Source organism: Eutrigla gurnardus (assembly GCF_963514095.1).
Source record: "Eutrigla gurnardus genome assembly, contig: SCAFFOLD_126, whole genome shotgun sequence".
NCBI classification, from domain to species: Eukaryota; Metazoa; Chordata; class Actinopteri; order Perciformes; family Triglidae; genus Eutrigla; species Eutrigla gurnardus.
Window position 1 is genome coordinate 3,471 of NW_028155465.1, and position 16,723 is coordinate 20,193.

Here is a 16,723-nt window from a genome sequence, read left to right on the forward strand (position 1 = left end):
CAGGGGGCAATCTGTTCCACAGCCTAGGAGCTGTGACAGCAAAAGAACGATCACCCCACTGTTTGAGTCTTGACCTTGGGACTTCTAACAGGAGCTGGCCGGAAGAACGGAGGGCCCTGCCATGATCACGGACAGTTAAAATCTCTGACAGGTAGGAGGGAGCCACGCCATTAATGGCGTAAAAAACAAACAATAAAAGTTTAAAATCAATTCTAAAACGAACTGGAAGCCAGTGGAGTGACGACAGTACAGGGGTAATGTGTTCACGCCTGGACGTGCCTGTTAAAAAGCGGGCAGCAGCGTTCTGAACAAGTTGAAGACGGGAGATTAAAGACTGGCTGATGCAGACATAAAGTGCGTTACAATAGTCCAGTCTTGAACTAATGAAAGCGTGGATCGTCTTCTCGAGGTCCTGCCGACTTAAAAAAGGCTTCACTTTGGCAAGGAGATGCAGCTGAAAAAAGCACAGTTACACTCTTGTAAATCCACAGATGTTCTCTGTGGTGGCTATGATTTGTATTGTTTTTTGTGCTTGTTGTTGGCACTTGTTGATTTATTAAAAGTAGTTAAATATGCTTGTGTTTGTTTTATGATGAACATTTACTAACATGCTTTCGATAATATGTAGTGTATCAGCACGGCCACGGGAACAGTAAATCTATCTATTATAGTATTATTTGTTGGTGTCAGAATTCCCTAACACCTCCTATAGCACCCCCCAATAATAATTTTCTGGTGCCGCCGCTGCTAGTATGTGTGTGCTAACCACTTCACATCGGACTGCTTCAGTAACGAGGGTCAGTACAAAGCTGACACTGACCCTCATAAAAGGATCTGTCCCAACCATACGAGACCCAGCAACTTCACCTGAGCCATAGCGATACATCCACCGCAAACATTGGCACATGCTACTGCTAGCGTAAGCGGCATCGTCACCGTCACTCTCCAAGTAGGCGATGATAGATGGAGCTCATTAGCATTTAAGAGTGCAGGCACAGAAACAGCCTGTTCTCAGGAGAGCTCATTTGAGCAACTTTTAGACAGCTGAAATTCAGGACCATGGATGGGTTTGGGGCAATGCATATCGAATACAGTGTTGTTGGACCTCTGACAGCTGTGTGGACTTGATGAAAAACAGTATAATATGGGACCTTTAACCATCGTCGTAGGCCTGAAAAACCCAGAGTTAACCCTGAATTTACCTCGCTAAGCCCAAATCCTGCCTCGTAGTACAGGCCTGTGATGTGGCCTCTTTCAGTTGTCTGCTGTGGTGAATGAATACATAAGTGTTGAGTCAGTACACACAGAGGATTCAAAGTTCATTTCATAACCTAGTTCCAGTCCAAATACACTTTGTTTACCATTCTAAAGGTCCAGGTGGCTCAGAGTCCAAACCACATTGTTTTTCCGGTCTTAATAGATCATCTTTGTTAGGAGTCCCCCCCCCCCTTCACAGATTAAGAGGAAGGGACTCTGCACCAGTTAGCAGCTCATTGTGTCTTGGGGGGCAGAGGGTGAGACACCTCCGTGTTCGGTGGACAGAGGGGGAGACACCTCGTATTCGGTGGACAGAGGGTGAGACACCTCGTGTTCGGTGGACAAAGGGTGAGACACCTCCGTGTTCGGTGGACAGAGGGTGAGACACCTCGGTTCGGTGGATAAAGGGTGAGACACCTCCGTGTTCGGTGGACAGAGGGTGAGACACCTCGTGTTCGGTGGACAGAGGGTGAGACACCGCCGTGTTCGGTGGACAACAATGTCAGGACAGCGAGTGTGTGTGTCTGACTTTGAGGCAGAAGCCAAGAAAGTCCTTCCTAAAGATGTATACGACTACTATCGCTCCGGAGCTGATGAGCAAACCACTCTTGTTGACAACGTGGCTGCTTTCAACAGGTAAAACACACCTTCTCACACACAAACACATTCTCACACACACATTCACAAGCTCCTTTGGTCTCACCAAAACTCCAACCAGCATTGTGCCTTTGAGCAGGATCCTGCAGAACTCTTTGGAGTAACATTTCTCTTTGAGGTAAATGTTTTCCTTTGAAGTCCACAGTAAATAGTAGAAGAAAAACAATGGAAACAATAAAATAAAGGAAAAAAGAAAAATCATTAAGAAAAAGACAAACAACAGAAACAAGTTGAAATGGATGATATGCTGTTGTGCTGTGGGATGTCAGAACAGGAAAACAAAATAAGATGAGCTTCATTGACTGGACCACAGCAGAGGGCCCTAAGTCACTCTGTGGGGGACCAGGTAAGTAAGTCGGTGATCACGTTGGTCAGTGACGTAGACCTATGACATCACCAAGGACCATTGCTCATGAAGCTGTTAGCATAGTTGTCAGAGAAGCAGAAACGTTGCATTGAAGACTGGACAGGAATACATGGACATCACTGCTGCAGAGTTTGTAATGTGAAACGTTGACACGTCTAGAAGACAGAATATGGTGGATCTAGTGATGGCTGATCTAAGCTTTGTTGAAGCTTTGACACTTGATTCAAAACATGGTTCATTACTCGAGGCTTTAATGACACAGTGCTCCAGTAGGACAATAAAGGTCAATAAAATAAAGTATGGTTGTTGGATTGTTTGGGATTTGATTAGTCATGCACTGTCTTTTTTTGGAGATTATTTTCCCAGCCTTGTTAAAAACCCACAGACGAGGCTGGGGTGAACAGGAAATGCGTGGCTACTTTATACATGTCTGGGTACACCGTTTTGTGGGGGGGGGGGGCTGTATTTGAGGGGGTCTTCTGTTCATTTCAGGGGTGGATCAGCCCGGTACCGGTTCACTTCCACAATTGCATTTACAATGGCGTTTTGTGTTTTCCCGGCTGTGTTTGCGTCTTGATCCAACAGTCTCCACTGGTCAAATTCTGAAAAATATTGCTAATAAACCATAATATACTGAGAGTGGTGGTGCTGGTGGTGATTATGAAGTTGATGGTGGTGGCTGCTGCTGGGCCTTGTTTATGCTGATGATTCTGGTGCATTTGGTTATAAGACGCTCTTTGACACTCAGCAACTCTCTGACTGTTGAACCCAAAGAGTCACAGTCACTCTCGTCGCTACTGTCAGCTTTACACCAGAATCCAGATGGATCCGGATCCAGTAAGGGTGCTGCTCGGGGCACCACTCTGCCGTTTGTTTTCATCAGATCCACCCATCGCTCCTCCACAGTCCAAATATGGTCACTTCCTTCACTGGTTGCAAAAATACCAAGATGGTGACGGTCAAAATGCCGAACCAGAGGCTTCAAAACTGGAGTTAACAAACCGACTGGTGATGCCACCGTGACAATGTCCACTTCTTCCGTCTATGTTTCAGAGAAATAACAACAAATACACAGCCTTCGTCCGTCTGATACTGATACATTTACACTTTGATTAACAATGGATATGAACATCTTTTGGTAACAGATATTTCTCTATATTCAATTCCCTTGTTAAAAGTTTTCAGACGAAGATGCAGCTCACATCCGAAGCAACACATGAAGAATTCTTGCATCAGAATGTTTGTAACTTTGTCACTCATTATACAGTGAGCTGAAACAACACTAACATGTAACATTGCAATATGTATCTAAATACACTTTCAGGTGGCATCTTGTCCCGCGGGTGCTGAGGAATGTGTCCACAGTGGATCTCTCTGTCTCTGTGCTGGGACAGAAGCTCAGCATGCCTGTCTGTGTTGCAGCCACAGCAATGCAGAGGATGGCTCATCCTGAGGGAGAGACGGCTACAGCAAGAGGTACACCAACACACTGGGAACACATGATGTGACAGAAATATAGGATAATAATATGGAACTGGAATTCACCCGGTTATATAGAAAAGCATATAGAACTTAATTTGAAAATAGAAAATAATGGAACTGGAGCGTACCATATAACAAAGTTGAATGGTGAGAGATGTGAATATCGACTCGTCAAACCTGCAGTAAAAGATACTAAGCTCGTCAGGCAGTTGGTGCTTCTCTACAGTGTGGGGGGACGGTCTCCTGTAGCTGATGAAGTCCTGGGTTCTCTACAGTGTGGGGGGACAGTCTGTAGCTGGAGCTGTTAAACCACCCAGGGGAACAAACCTTAACACCAGCATTATTATGTGTCTATGCAGCATGCTGTGCAGTCGGAACAGGGATGATGCTGAGCTCCTGGGCCACCTCCACTATAGAGGAAGTGATGTCAGCAATGACAGCCTCACTAGGCGGTGTCATGTGGCTGCAGCTTTACATCTATAAAGACAGAGACCTCACACTATCCTTGGTCCACCGAGCAGAAGAGGCAGGCTATAAGGCTATCTTTGTTACCGTGGATACACCATACCTGGGAAGGAGGTGGGATGACATCCGCAACCGATTTAAACTGCCGCCACACCTGAGGTAGGAACCAAACACTACAGCAGCAGAGACACATTGAATAACTTCCTCATGCCCACCATCTCTAATAGTGTGTGTGTGTGTGTGTGTGTGTGTGTGTGTGTGTGTGTGTGTGTGTGTGTGTGTGTGTGTGTGTGTGTGTGTGTCCAGCTTGTCTAACTTCTCATCAGCCTCCCTGGCTTTCTCTGAGGGAAACTATGGCAATAACAGTGGTTTGGCTGTTTATGTTGCAAAAGCAATAGACCCCACTCTCTGTTGGGACGACATCACATGGTTAAAAAAACACACAGACCTGCCGGTGATTGTGAAAGGAGTACTTACTGGTACACACACATACAACACACACACACACAAATTCTGCTTTGACACAATCATGATCAATCAACAGGTATTTTCTTGTATGGCTCAAGATCAACTTGTTCAGCAGTGCTTGTGTGTGTCATTAGGTGAGGATGCCGCCCTTGCTGTGAACTATGGCGCCGATGGCATCCTGGTGTCCAATCATGGAGCTCGACAGCTGGATGGGGTTCCTGCCACGGTCTGTGTGTGTTTGTGTCTATTGTTGTTTTATGACATATCAGGTGCCAGACCATTGTCAATCTCTAATATGATGGACCTTTTTTCCTTCCAGATCTGATAATACTATACATATATCATCATCTGAATCTTCTGAACCTTACAACAATAATGCCATAGACTAAGTGATGTGTTCACACCAAATGCAAATCTAATTTATTGTGCATCATGAATGAAGTGGCACAAATGACATACGCAATTGATTGATTTCAGCTAGAACAAGAAATTCTTTGTCTAAAGCCTTTCAGCGTTGAGATACAATCCCAGAGGTCTAGATAGTAGCTCACATTAGTCCAGAGACCAGACCAGACTATGTGGAGAAACCAGACACTGTCTGTGGTCCCCAGAGGTCTAGATAGTAGCTGACATTAGTCCAGAGACCAAAACTCAATTAAAAAGCTATTGAGTTTCATAAAATTTTTCAGATTCCATACAGCTTTTCTCATGTTATACTTTAAAATGCTGTGGTTTCTTAGGCAGCTTCCCGAAAGATGTTGATGTGTAGATTGGTGATAAATGAATCTTTGGTGTCAGGCAGGTGGAATGAGAATTATCTTTATTTAAACAGATATCAAGCCTGCGTCCGAAACCGTGTGTGGCCACACCCGTTTCTTCTAAATACCTGGCAGAGTCATTCCAAGAGTCTCTGCACCTGGGAAGTCCTTTCATGCTCTTGAATCTAAGGAAATCTCCATACCCCATGTCTGTCTTTTAAAGCCCTCTACTTCCTGATCGGCCTTCTTCTCGCTCATCCTGTCACCTTCAGAGAGGTTGCCAGGCGCTCCATCCTAAAGCTATATTTTGTACTTATAAGGTCAGGTTTAGCTTAGCCATTCCAGCGGCAAAACGATACTTACTTACTCCCTTATATGGGCATTACTTCATAGAGCTAGTGTCTAAATCACACACAAACAGACATCACTAATTTATGTCTCGGGGCCTCATCAGATAGCTAAGTTTAATTTACAACTAGGCCTCTTCTTATCTTCCTCCTAAACCTAAACATTCCTTACACCTTCACTCATGCAACATCTGGGTATAGTTAAATCCCCACTAGAATGTGTTTTTTGTTCAACCGACCGTTGAACTGACCAGATACTTCAATGCACATTAAAATATTTGTATGGAAACACAGCTATTGTCAACGAATTCCCTTGAAAAAAGAAAACTCTTCCCTTAATGTATAATTAAGAATAAATAATAAAATAATGCAATCAAAAGATTGGCGGTTCGAATCCCAGCTCCTCCAGTCGACATGCCGACGTGTCCTTCGGCAAGATACTAAATCCCAAATTCATCATCAGGGTGTGAATGTGTTTGAATGAGTTAGATAACATTAGATCATGATGTGCAGGAGGCTCCTCTGCCATCAGTGACTCTGTTTGTGAATGGCTAAAAGTGACTGAATGTAATGTAAAGTGCCTTGAATAGCTAGTTAGCTAGAAAGGCACTATATAAATGCAGGTGCATCTAAATCAATCAATCAAATCGAAATCATCAAAATATTATTTGTATTTGAAATACAATCATGGTACAATTTGGTAAAAAAAGTAACCCTGGGTATAATATTACTAGATCTGGGTAGACTAGGATGGGATGTGGGTAGACTAGAACCAGGTTTGGGTAGAATAGGACTGGAACTGGTTAGACTAGGACCAGATTTGCGTAGAAAAGGACCAGAATAGGGCCAATTCTGGGGAGAATAGTAGCAGATCTAGAGATGCTCCGATACCACTTTTTCCGGTGCGATTTCAGTACAGGTACTTACATTTGGGTACTTGCCGATACAGAGTACCGATATGAGAACTTAATAATGCCATAACAGTTCTTATAATTGCTTTGAGAGAGAGAGAGCATGACGGTGAGTATGAAGTCAGCAGCTCCAGCGCACTTTAAGGAATACTTCACCGGTGGAAACATGAATTTGTATTGAAAGTGGGTCATGGTAACTCCCACTTATCTGTCCCCCCTCCCCAGTCCCCCGCCGGTTTGCTCAATGTCAGTGGCTGGTGTGAGGGGGATCCAGTGGATTTTGGACAGAGTGCAGAGTGGCATTTTTATTTTTAAAGGGCCAGTCCAGCTCCGCTCTCACCCAGAGTGAGGTCCGACCTCTGATCTGTAATATGTCTGTAGCCTCAGTGGTTCCCGCCCCTTATAGGCGGGTTGAAAACATAGACGCACAAACTAACCAAAGAAGCCTCCGATGAGTAGGCTCTTTTTGAGAATAGAAATACGGAGATCTCAATGCAAATGGGTTAAGTATTCCTTTAAGGAAAGAGTGTGTGATGCATTACAGCTGTGAATGTAGCAGTTAGCCCCAACATTAGCAACAGAGAGCGTCAGACACCATTACATCTGTGAATCTTGACATTGCTCCTGCTCTGCTGCCTACCTGATGTCACTGCTGTAAAGTATCAGCGTAGTATCGGAGCACCATTATGATTATAAGTACAAGTACACGCACAGTAAAAAAGATACTCAATGATGGTATCGGTATCAGTGCATCCCTAATAATAGCAGCAGTGCGATGATGATGATGATGATGATAATGATGATGATAATAATAATACAAATAATAGGGCTGCACGGTGGTGTAGTGGGTAGCACTGTTGCCTAACAGCGAGAGTATCCCGGGTTCGATTCCCGGGTTGGGTTCGGGTTCCTTCTGTGTGGAGTCCTTCCTCCCACAGTCCAAAGACATGCAGGATGGGGATAGGTTCATGGATGACTCTAAATTAATTAAAGGTGAGAATGTGAGCGTGAATGGTTGTCTGTCTCTAAATGTCGGCCCTGTGATAGACTGGTTACCTGTCTGTCTCTACGTGTCAGCCCTGTGATAGACTGGTTGATTCCACAGGAGGGAAGACTGTTTGCTGTTAGCTGAAAGCTCTGGCTCCTATTCTACTTTTGGAGACTCTAGGAACCATACTATTAGCTTTTTAACATATGATGGCGCCTGACATCATGGTGTGTTTTGATTTGCCTCCAGCAAAACCAGTAAGTTGGCATAGCCATGCATCAGTGTTGTCAAAAAAGGATTTTAGATTCAGGTGGATATTTTGGTCTCTAGTGATTGGTTCAGAAACATTTTGTGTGTGTGTGTGTGTGTGTGTGTGTGTGTGTGTGTGTGTGTGTGTGTGTGTGTGTGTGTGTGTGTGTGTGTGTGTGTGTGTGTGTGTGTGTGCGTGCGTGCGTGTGTGTGTGTGTAGCTAGATGTGTTGCAGGAGGTGGTGCAGGCAGTGCAGGGTCGCTGTGATGTCTTCATGGACGGAGGTGTCCGACGAGGGACAGACATCCTAAAGGCCTTATCTCTGGGTGCAAAGGCTGTCTTCATTGGCCGCCCGGTGCTGTGGGGTCTTGCCTGTCAGGTAAAGAACCATCTATGGCAGGCATCCCCAAATGGCGGACCGTGGTCCGGGTCCCGACTGATTGATGGTTCTGTCCGGACCCATGACCAATCTCTGATGAATTCACGAGAATAGATCATTTTCATAGAGCATAATGTTTTTTTTCGACGGTCGCGGCTACAGTGGGCGCAGTTACTCCAGTTGATACAACAATGACTTCACTGAATTGAGCCAATCCAATCGTTTGTTTACCCTCAGCGCACCAGAGAGAGCAAGAGAAAAGAGAAAGACAGCGATGGCAGCATGGCTTGCTCCAAGAGAAGGAAGTTTGATACGGAAAACCGTTGTTTTCAAGATGAATGGACGGAGAATATGTTAATTCATCCGGCAGGCAGTTCAAACCCATGTGCCTCATATTCTCCGAAAATGTGGCATTAATCTTGTGTTATCAGGTTAACAAGTGTTGACAAGTGTTGACCTGATAATACAAGCATTTATAAAAATTCAGCAAAACTTTTTCATACTCTCGCGTGAAACTCGCGTCACAGCATCGGCTGGGTTAACACGGAAGTAGCGTCTACGCTGTGGTAGCGTTAGTTAGCGTTAGTAGCCGAGGATAGAAGCTATCAGGCAAGTGTTCTTTTAAATAAACTCCTGGTGTACTTACAAACTTTCAAATGCCTTGTTTTGTGAGTACAGACCCTATGTGTACTACTGCAGAAGTTTGGTAACATTCCATGCATTATTAGTAGGGTAATTTACGAGATATACATAATGTACCATCGCGCTAGTACTAAGCCATTCGGCTGATAGCCCTATCTTGACCAATGCTGACCATCGCTAAAAATGCTTCCGAGGGGGTATTTGGCTGGATGTCTTCGTGGAAATGACCTAGGGTGAATTTTACTCCGAACCATCACTTTAATTAACATTTATCAAAACAAAGTACAAACAAATTATTATTTAAATTCTCAGACTATGCACATATCATTTACAAAACTACACTCTGTAATGTGACACACAACTAAGCAAACATGTTATGTGTGTGTGTCCACAGGGGGAACAGGGAGTTATAGAGATTCTGGAACTTTTAAAAGAGGAGCTGCGACTGGCTATGGCCCTGTCAGGTAACACACACACACACACCAGGCTGGTGTCATTTCAAAATTCGTAGGATAATACACGAACATTTTTTTTACTTAACTTTTCGTACGTTTCCATACGAAAATTCATGAGAATACGTTGCACACACACACACACACACACACACACACACACACACACACACACACACAGCATCTACTTTGTGAAAACACCATAGACCGTATATAAAAGTACACATAGCCACTATGGAGTGACCCTTTGGTTCGTAGACAACCATTTTTAAGCCTTGGCTTGTGGCCACTGGTAGAATCAGAAGTGACAAGATTTTACTAAGAAGGTGGAGCTGGAGAGTAGTGAGACTTGGAAGGGCCAGGCATCACGATGCTATATTCACGCCAGACATGAATGAAACATGAATGACATTTTCATGCAGTCAATGCAAAGATGCAAATAATGATAAATTAGCCTGGGTGGTGTGAATGAGGTAAATACGCCAAATACACGTAATTTGTGTATTCCTGCCATTTTAAGTCAGTCGCAGTCGGCAAGTCTGGCAGATCGTGTTGACTCAGTCAAATTTCAAATGTTTACAACACTCAGGCCCCTCCCCCTCTACAACCAAGCTTTATGTTGTTCTATCGGAGCATATCGGCTTATCATGTTCATAATAGGATAATGTTGGGGTAGTAGCAGGAGCAGATTTGGTTATCAACAGCTAATTATTAATGTCAATGTGATTATCGATATTATTAATTATATTTAATATATGATCATGAATAAACGGGGCACCACCCTGGGATCAGGGAAAAGATAACCAAAAACTGTATTCAGTCTCAATATAAAGGTTTTATACTCACATGCCAATCATCGTGATCATTGGCATAGAAGTATAAAAACAATCGAACAATTAAAAAGGCGTGAAATTCGAGCACTAGCCTTCACAACCTGCTGTTATCCAGTGACATATACACAACAAGCACAAGAGACCGCTAGTTATAATATAATAAGATTTATTAAAAATCAGTAATAATAATCACCATCAATAACACTGCAATTAACCAAGCCTTATTACCTTACTACCTAACACACAAAGCTAAGCTACACAAAGGAAGAGACACACGTGGAGTGCGTGTTTGTGTGTGTGCGTGTGAGTGTGTGTACAGAGAGAGAGAGAGAGATATGGCCGGGCGCGACCACCAGATGGAGCTATTCCTCACAGCGTTCAGGGGCGGAGCCACTGACGTCAGATGGAGTAGAGAGAGAGAGGGAGAGATGGCCGGGTGCAGCCACCAGATGGAGCTATTCCTCACAGCGTTCAGGGGCGGAGCCACTGACGTCCGATAGAATCGCGAGAGAGAGAGAGCGAGAGATGGCCGGGTACAGCCACCGGATGGAGCTATGTCCGTAGCGTCCGAAGACGGAAACAGCTGGCGTAAGATACGTGTGGGGGGCGGTGTATGTGTGTGTGTTAGCCAGAACAAAGAGAGAGAGAATGCGTGCGTAATAGAGTTGAGCCGGATACTCGGCTGAAACGAGTATCCGGTACGGATAAAGCACTTTTGCCGAGTACGAGTATTATACGAGTAATACGAGTCAATATCTGTGCTCGGATTAAATAAAAATCCTCATTGGGTAGCTGACTGTGTCTGCCTCCTGTGATATGCTACAGCCCCTCCCCTACACACTCGCAGATGTGTTGTTGTGTCCGCTCTGATCACTCACACACAGAACAGCTCTCTGTCTCTCCCTCAGTCACTCAGGTTCGCGGGTCGTTTTCCGTTAATGTTTAGGGTTTCTTTCTTCAGCTTCAGGTTTGTTATTACTTAGGTTGGTACTTACTTATAAACTAGTAGAGTTCTGGTACTTCGTTCAGACGTGGTGCCGACTCGCGTTGCGTCTCTGCCTGTCGGAGATTTTTCTTTTTCTTTTTTTAACCGTCATCTGGCTGCCTGGCTCTAACACTTTCTTGCTGTATTTCGTGAAAAAATAAAGCTGGTAGTGGTATAAATATTGGAAATCAAGCTACACACACACACACACACACCTGGTGTGGGAAAAAAAAATATATATATATATACCGGTATTAAAAAAAAAGATCACACTGATCATAAAAAAAATTTAAGTTAAAAGAAAAAAGTTATTGTTGAGTACGACGTGATGAGTCGGCTTAGTCCAAACGAAAACGGGGCGTGTTTCCTCTCGTTGATCAAACTCGAATAAAGAAAACAGTTCGTGTTTCTTCCTTCCGCGGGTACAAATCGCGGCTTGGCGATTTGGTCAGCTGACTTCAGACAGGAGCTGGTAGCTGGTGTTGGGGTTGTAGCAGGAGCAGATTTGGTTATCAACAGTTAACTATCAATATCAATATGATTATCGGTATTAATAATTATATTTAATATATTATCATGATATAATCATGAATAAACGGGGCACCACCCTGGGATCAGGGAAAAGATAACCTAAAACGGTATTCAGTCTCAATATAAAGGTTTTATACTCACATGCCAATCATCGTGATCATTGGCATAGGAGTACAAAACCAATCGAACAATTAAAAAGGCGTGAAATTCAAGCACTAGCCTTCACAACCTGCTGTTATCCAGTGACATATACACAACAAGCACAAGAGACCGCTAGTTATAATATAATAAGATTTATCAAAATCAGTAATAATGATCACAATCAATAACACTGCAATTAACAAAGCCTTATTACCTAACTACCTAACACACAAAGCTAAGCTTAAACAAAGGGAGATACACACGTGGAGTGTGTGTGTGCGTATGTGTGTGTGTGTGTGCGTGCGTGTGCGTGTGTGTGTGTGCGTGCGTGTCGAGAGAGAGAGAGAGAGAGGGAGAGATGGCTATGGGCGGCCACCAGATGGAGCTATTCCTCGCAGCGTTCAGGGGCGGATTCACTGAGGTTCGATGGGGTAGCGAGAGAGAGAGAGAGAGAGGTGGAGCTATTCCTCGCAGCGGTCAGGGGCGGAGCCACTGAGGTCCGATGGAGTAGCGAGAGAGAGAGAGAGAGAGAGAGAGAGAGAGAGAGAGATAGCCGTATGTAGCCACCAGATGTAGCTATGTCCCTAGGGTCCGCCGGGAACAGCTGGCTTAGGACACGTGTGTGCGGCGTGTATGTGTGTGTGTGTGTGTTAGCGGGACACAAACAAAGAGAGAGAGGATGCGCGAGCGATATTTGGAGGGACAGAAAGCGTGCTGCTATCACACGGGCTCGAGTGAATAAACTGGTGTTTATTCCGCAAGACCGGTCTTTTAACTGATAGTAGAGGCTTTCTGAGCTCGCGAATATGGCGGAGGTTGGCGAAAACACTGTTACAGAAATCAACCCAGCTGTGTGGGTACCCGATCAGTATTCAAATACAGCAGCACATGAACCAACGGACTCGGCGGTCCGCGATCAGAACTTAAAACACATTAACAAGAATTACAAGCATATCCTACACTATCACTTGTGTCTCTGCCCAGACTGATAGCCTCTTACTGGTATCGTTGCGTAAGACGATGACGGCGTTCCGTAACGGCGGTGGTTCGTGAGTCCCCGGCGTCAGCGGGGGACGTGCTGAGTCGGCTTCGTCCAGACAAGAGCGGAGCGAGTTTCCTCTCGTTGATCAAACTCAAATAAAGAAAACAGTTGGTGTTTCCTCCTTCCACGAGCGGCGATATAATCGCGGCTTGGCGATTTAGTCAGCTTACTTCAGATAGCGTCTGGTAGCTGGAAGGCAGGAACCGGCTTGGTTCCTCTTGTTGCAACGGTGCGCTGCGGGGCCGTGTCCACCTCCTGTTGGTGGAGGGGTCGCCTCCCGTGGCAACGTGGTGTTGCGATGGAAGCGCTGGAACCAGCGCCCGGATAGGAGTGGGAGCCAGAGTGTAAGAGTGAATAAGAGAGCGTTCTCCGGGCGGCTTCGGTTTATAAAGCTCAGGCCGCTCCAGGGGACCCCCCGGGGTTCCCTGGAGATGTCAGCCAATAGGGCACTGGTTGTGTGGTGTCGCATCTCTCACCTGGGTGAGATGTGAAACTAAAATGGCGGTGTAGTTTTTATTCTCCTTTGTTCCTTTGTCCTGACCGCGTGTGAAGGCTTTTGTAGGCCGCATTGTGTAGTCCTAATGGTGAGGTCCCAACAATAACAAGTGACAAAAAATGAGTCTTCTGTTTATCTGTAAAGCACTTCATTACATTATGCTATCTAGTAGCCTATGTATTTCACAATGATAGGAGAACTAGATGATAGATGAAACTATTTTATTATAAGAATTTAGTGGAACATAGAAAAATACCTTCAATATTAATATACTCTAATCCTACACATTAAACAAAACAATGGTGGCATTTTTGTAAATACCCAAATGTGAACATACCATATTTTGGCACAACCGCTTTCTAAAATTGACCAGCAGATGTCACCCTTTCCATAACCTCAGAAGGAATTGAACCCCAACAAACAGTATTAGCCCAACCAACTAAACTGTGTGTTTATCTTTCCAGCATTCTGCTAACTGCATGCATGCCTGTCTATCTTAAGCAGTGGATACATTACATGCATATGCCTTAAATAAGTTCTGAACTAATTCTCACTATTCTTGGTAAATTCATCAGGCTGCCTAATCTCTGGTCGCTGTCTGATTATGTTGTGTCACAAACTGGTAGGCAGAAAGATTTGGACTGAAGCAGTGCACTGACGGCTAACTAGAATGTTGTTGACTTCATACAAGGCGCCCAATATCTACAGACTACAGTGACTGTCAATTATTTGGAAACATGCCACATGCAGTGTGTACTCTAGATTAGGTTAAGGGTTTAGAGCTACATCAAATCCATTTGCAAGGTAACCTATAGCCTAGCTTGGTGACGTTAGCTATGAGCAACATCACTGAACGTTATGTTTGCAAAACAAATTAGACCTACAACATAGACTTACCAGCAAGGGATGCACGGGTGTCATCTCTCAGTTTTTTCTTCTTTCGCTTTTCAGATACAGATTCATGTTGTCTTTTGGTTATTATTATCTCTCAACATCCACAGATTGCTAAATATGGCCACTTCAAGCAGAAGCCGACACGGAGCAAACTCAGCAAAGACTCAAACTGGGCTATACCATTTCAGGGAAGCAGGGCGGGGAGAGACTGTTTTATATATTAGGCAAAAACAGTTAATTTGCACAAATTGAGTGATGGGGTACACATTTTTTAACAAAAAAACGGGCCTGTTCATAACTAATTCATATTTTTTTTGCAATGTAATAATGTATTAATTATCATGACATTTTTTAATCAATCTTAATTTTGGGGGCCCCGCCAGGTAGTTGGGGCCCTACTAGCTCTGCCTACTCTGCATATGCCCAGCGGCAGGCCTGACGATAGTGGCTCATATTATTACTGAGACCAGTAGGGGCCTCATTTAGAAAGCTTGCGTACGCACAAAACAGGGCTCGAAACGTGCGTATGCCACTTTCCACGCAAAGGTTGTGATCTATAAAAAGAAAGTGTGCTTACCTGTAAGCAAATGCTGAGGCATGCGTACGTACATTCTGGAGACTGGAGGGGAATCAGCAACACAGATGGAGCTGTGGTGAACTGAAGTCAGATTGTAGAAAGTAAATGTGAGAAGAACTATTATAGTTTTGATGACTCGCACACATTTAATTTAATGGTAAATGGCCTCATTTATATAGCACTTTTGTCCAAAGCGCTTTACAGGAACGACTGACATTCACCCATTCATACACACATTCACACACCGACGGCGGAGTCAACCACGCTGGGCGACAGCCAGCTTGTTAGGAGCAATTGGGGTGAGGTGTCTTGCTCAGGGACACCAGTCACTCAGCTAGGAGGAGCTGGGGACCGAACCGGCAATCTTGCGGTTGTCAGCCAACCTCCAAATCATACGTTAGATCCCATTATCATGAAGATGAACTCCAGCAGTGTGTTTGAAGCTTTTACTGAGTGATATTTTTTTCATAAACACCTTCTTTTAAAATCCAACTTGTATCTTAAATCAAAATAATTTCTAAAAATGTAATCAGCGCTGTGTCACTGCAATAACTACATATTCTCCTTAATTACTTTGTTTATTGTGCTGATGGAGTCTCGCTGCAGTCGCAAGACACCATCCGTGAGCCCACCACCGCTTCCTGGGGTGCCATGCATGCGGCGCCACCATCCACTGCTTGGAGTCGGACGCTGTGCCGAGATTCTTCCTGAGTTCCGCCACTGGACGCTCATCTTGCTCCGCTCTGTCCCACTGACGCTGTTGACTGCGGCAGCAATGTGTTGCCTCTCACACTGCTTTCCGGGCCTCCACCTCCCCAACAAGTGTCTCCATCTCATTTTACGAGAAGTTCTTTTGCTCTTTTCTGGCCTGTCACCATGATTCACCGCACCGAGAATAATTTCATGCTGGCTCATTAATATATGGATCAGCATGCATGAGGTTATTTGGGGCACATGTATGTGATAGCAAACTGTCACTCAAAGTGGCCACACCCCTAATTGTATATAAGTTTAAGCCATAATAAAGTGTTAAGCACTGACAAAAAATGCCCCCTCCAGCCTGTATCAGCCTGTACATGTTTATTTCTGCTGTACATTTGGGCATTTCAACATTCAATTAGCCATTCTAGGATTTCCACCTGGTAACATGTTCTTCCCATCCTGTCTGTGTGCAGGTTGTTCCTCTGTATCTGAGGTGAGCAGGTCCCTGGTCCGGAGAATGGATTTCACCTCCAGGATGTGAGAGAAGAACCTGCTGCAGGACTCACAATAATACATTACGGATCACTGATCTTTCATTTGCCAAATTAATTTACCATTTTTACAGGTGGTTCTGAAATAGCATGTCATCAAATCTCATGTAAGACTGAGGTGTAAAACCAGCCAATGTCTTTAAGGAAATGTAGTAGCACTAATTAAAATTCAATTCATGAATTTTGAAAGACGTGGTCATTGAATGCATGGTACACACATACATGATAACCAGTGTTTGGAGGGTTAGGTAACGCCGTTATTTTTTCAGTAACGGGGTAACTAATTACTGTTTCTGTCATTACAACGCCGTTATCGTTACTGAACGTATAATGCGGTGCGTTACTATGAATTGAATTTGTCGGTTGTCGGTTAAAAAAAAAAAGTCAGGATCGTGTTCTGCTTGCACGCCGCTTGTGCCTGGTCTCGGCAGCCTGTTGTCCGTGGAGAAACGTGCAAACTTGCCGCGAGCTGGAGCCGGAGTTGGGGCTGCTGCTGGTCTGAGCGGCACGCAAGGGCCACGCGGGCCCCGGTGTCCCGCCGTTCTGGTG

The 16,723-nt window shown here is 44.5% G+C and overlaps 1 protein-coding gene across 1 annotated transcript; it reads left to right on the forward strand.

Annotated features, from left to right (window-relative positions):
• The first annotated feature begins 1,670 nt into the window (after positions 1 to 1,670).
• hao1 (hydroxyacid oxidase (glycolate oxidase) 1) lies at positions 1,671 to 16,250 on the forward strand. The gene is made up of 8 exons (XM_084040807.1): positions 1,671 to 1,893; positions 3,606 to 3,757; positions 4,123 to 4,387; positions 4,535 to 4,707; positions 4,831 to 4,922; positions 8,170 to 8,328; positions 9,365 to 9,434; positions 16,097 to 16,250. The coding sequence occupies exons 1-8, from the start codon at positions 1,757 to 1,759 to the stop codon at positions 16,162 to 16,164; spliced, it is 1,116 nt and encodes a 371-aa protein (XP_083896933.1). The 5' UTR covers positions 1,671 to 1,756; the 3' UTR covers positions 16,165 to 16,250.
• The last annotated feature ends 473 nt before the right edge of the window (positions 16,251 to 16,723 follow it).

Excerpts from the sequence above, each read along its gene's own strand:
- hao1 (XM_084040807.1), top strand. The coding sequence starts at position 1,757 with ATGTCAGGACAGCGAGTGTGTGTGTCTGACTTTGAGGCAGAAGCCAAG. Across the intron at positions 4,388-4,534 it reads AAACTGCCGCCACACCTGAG|CTTGTCTAACTTCTCATCAG; the intron begins GTAGGAACCAAA and ends GTGTGTGTCCAG. Across the intron at positions 8,329-9,364 it reads TGTGGGGTCTTGCCTGTCAG|GGGGAACAGGGAGTTATAGA; the intron begins GTAAAGAACCAT and ends GTGTGTCCACAG.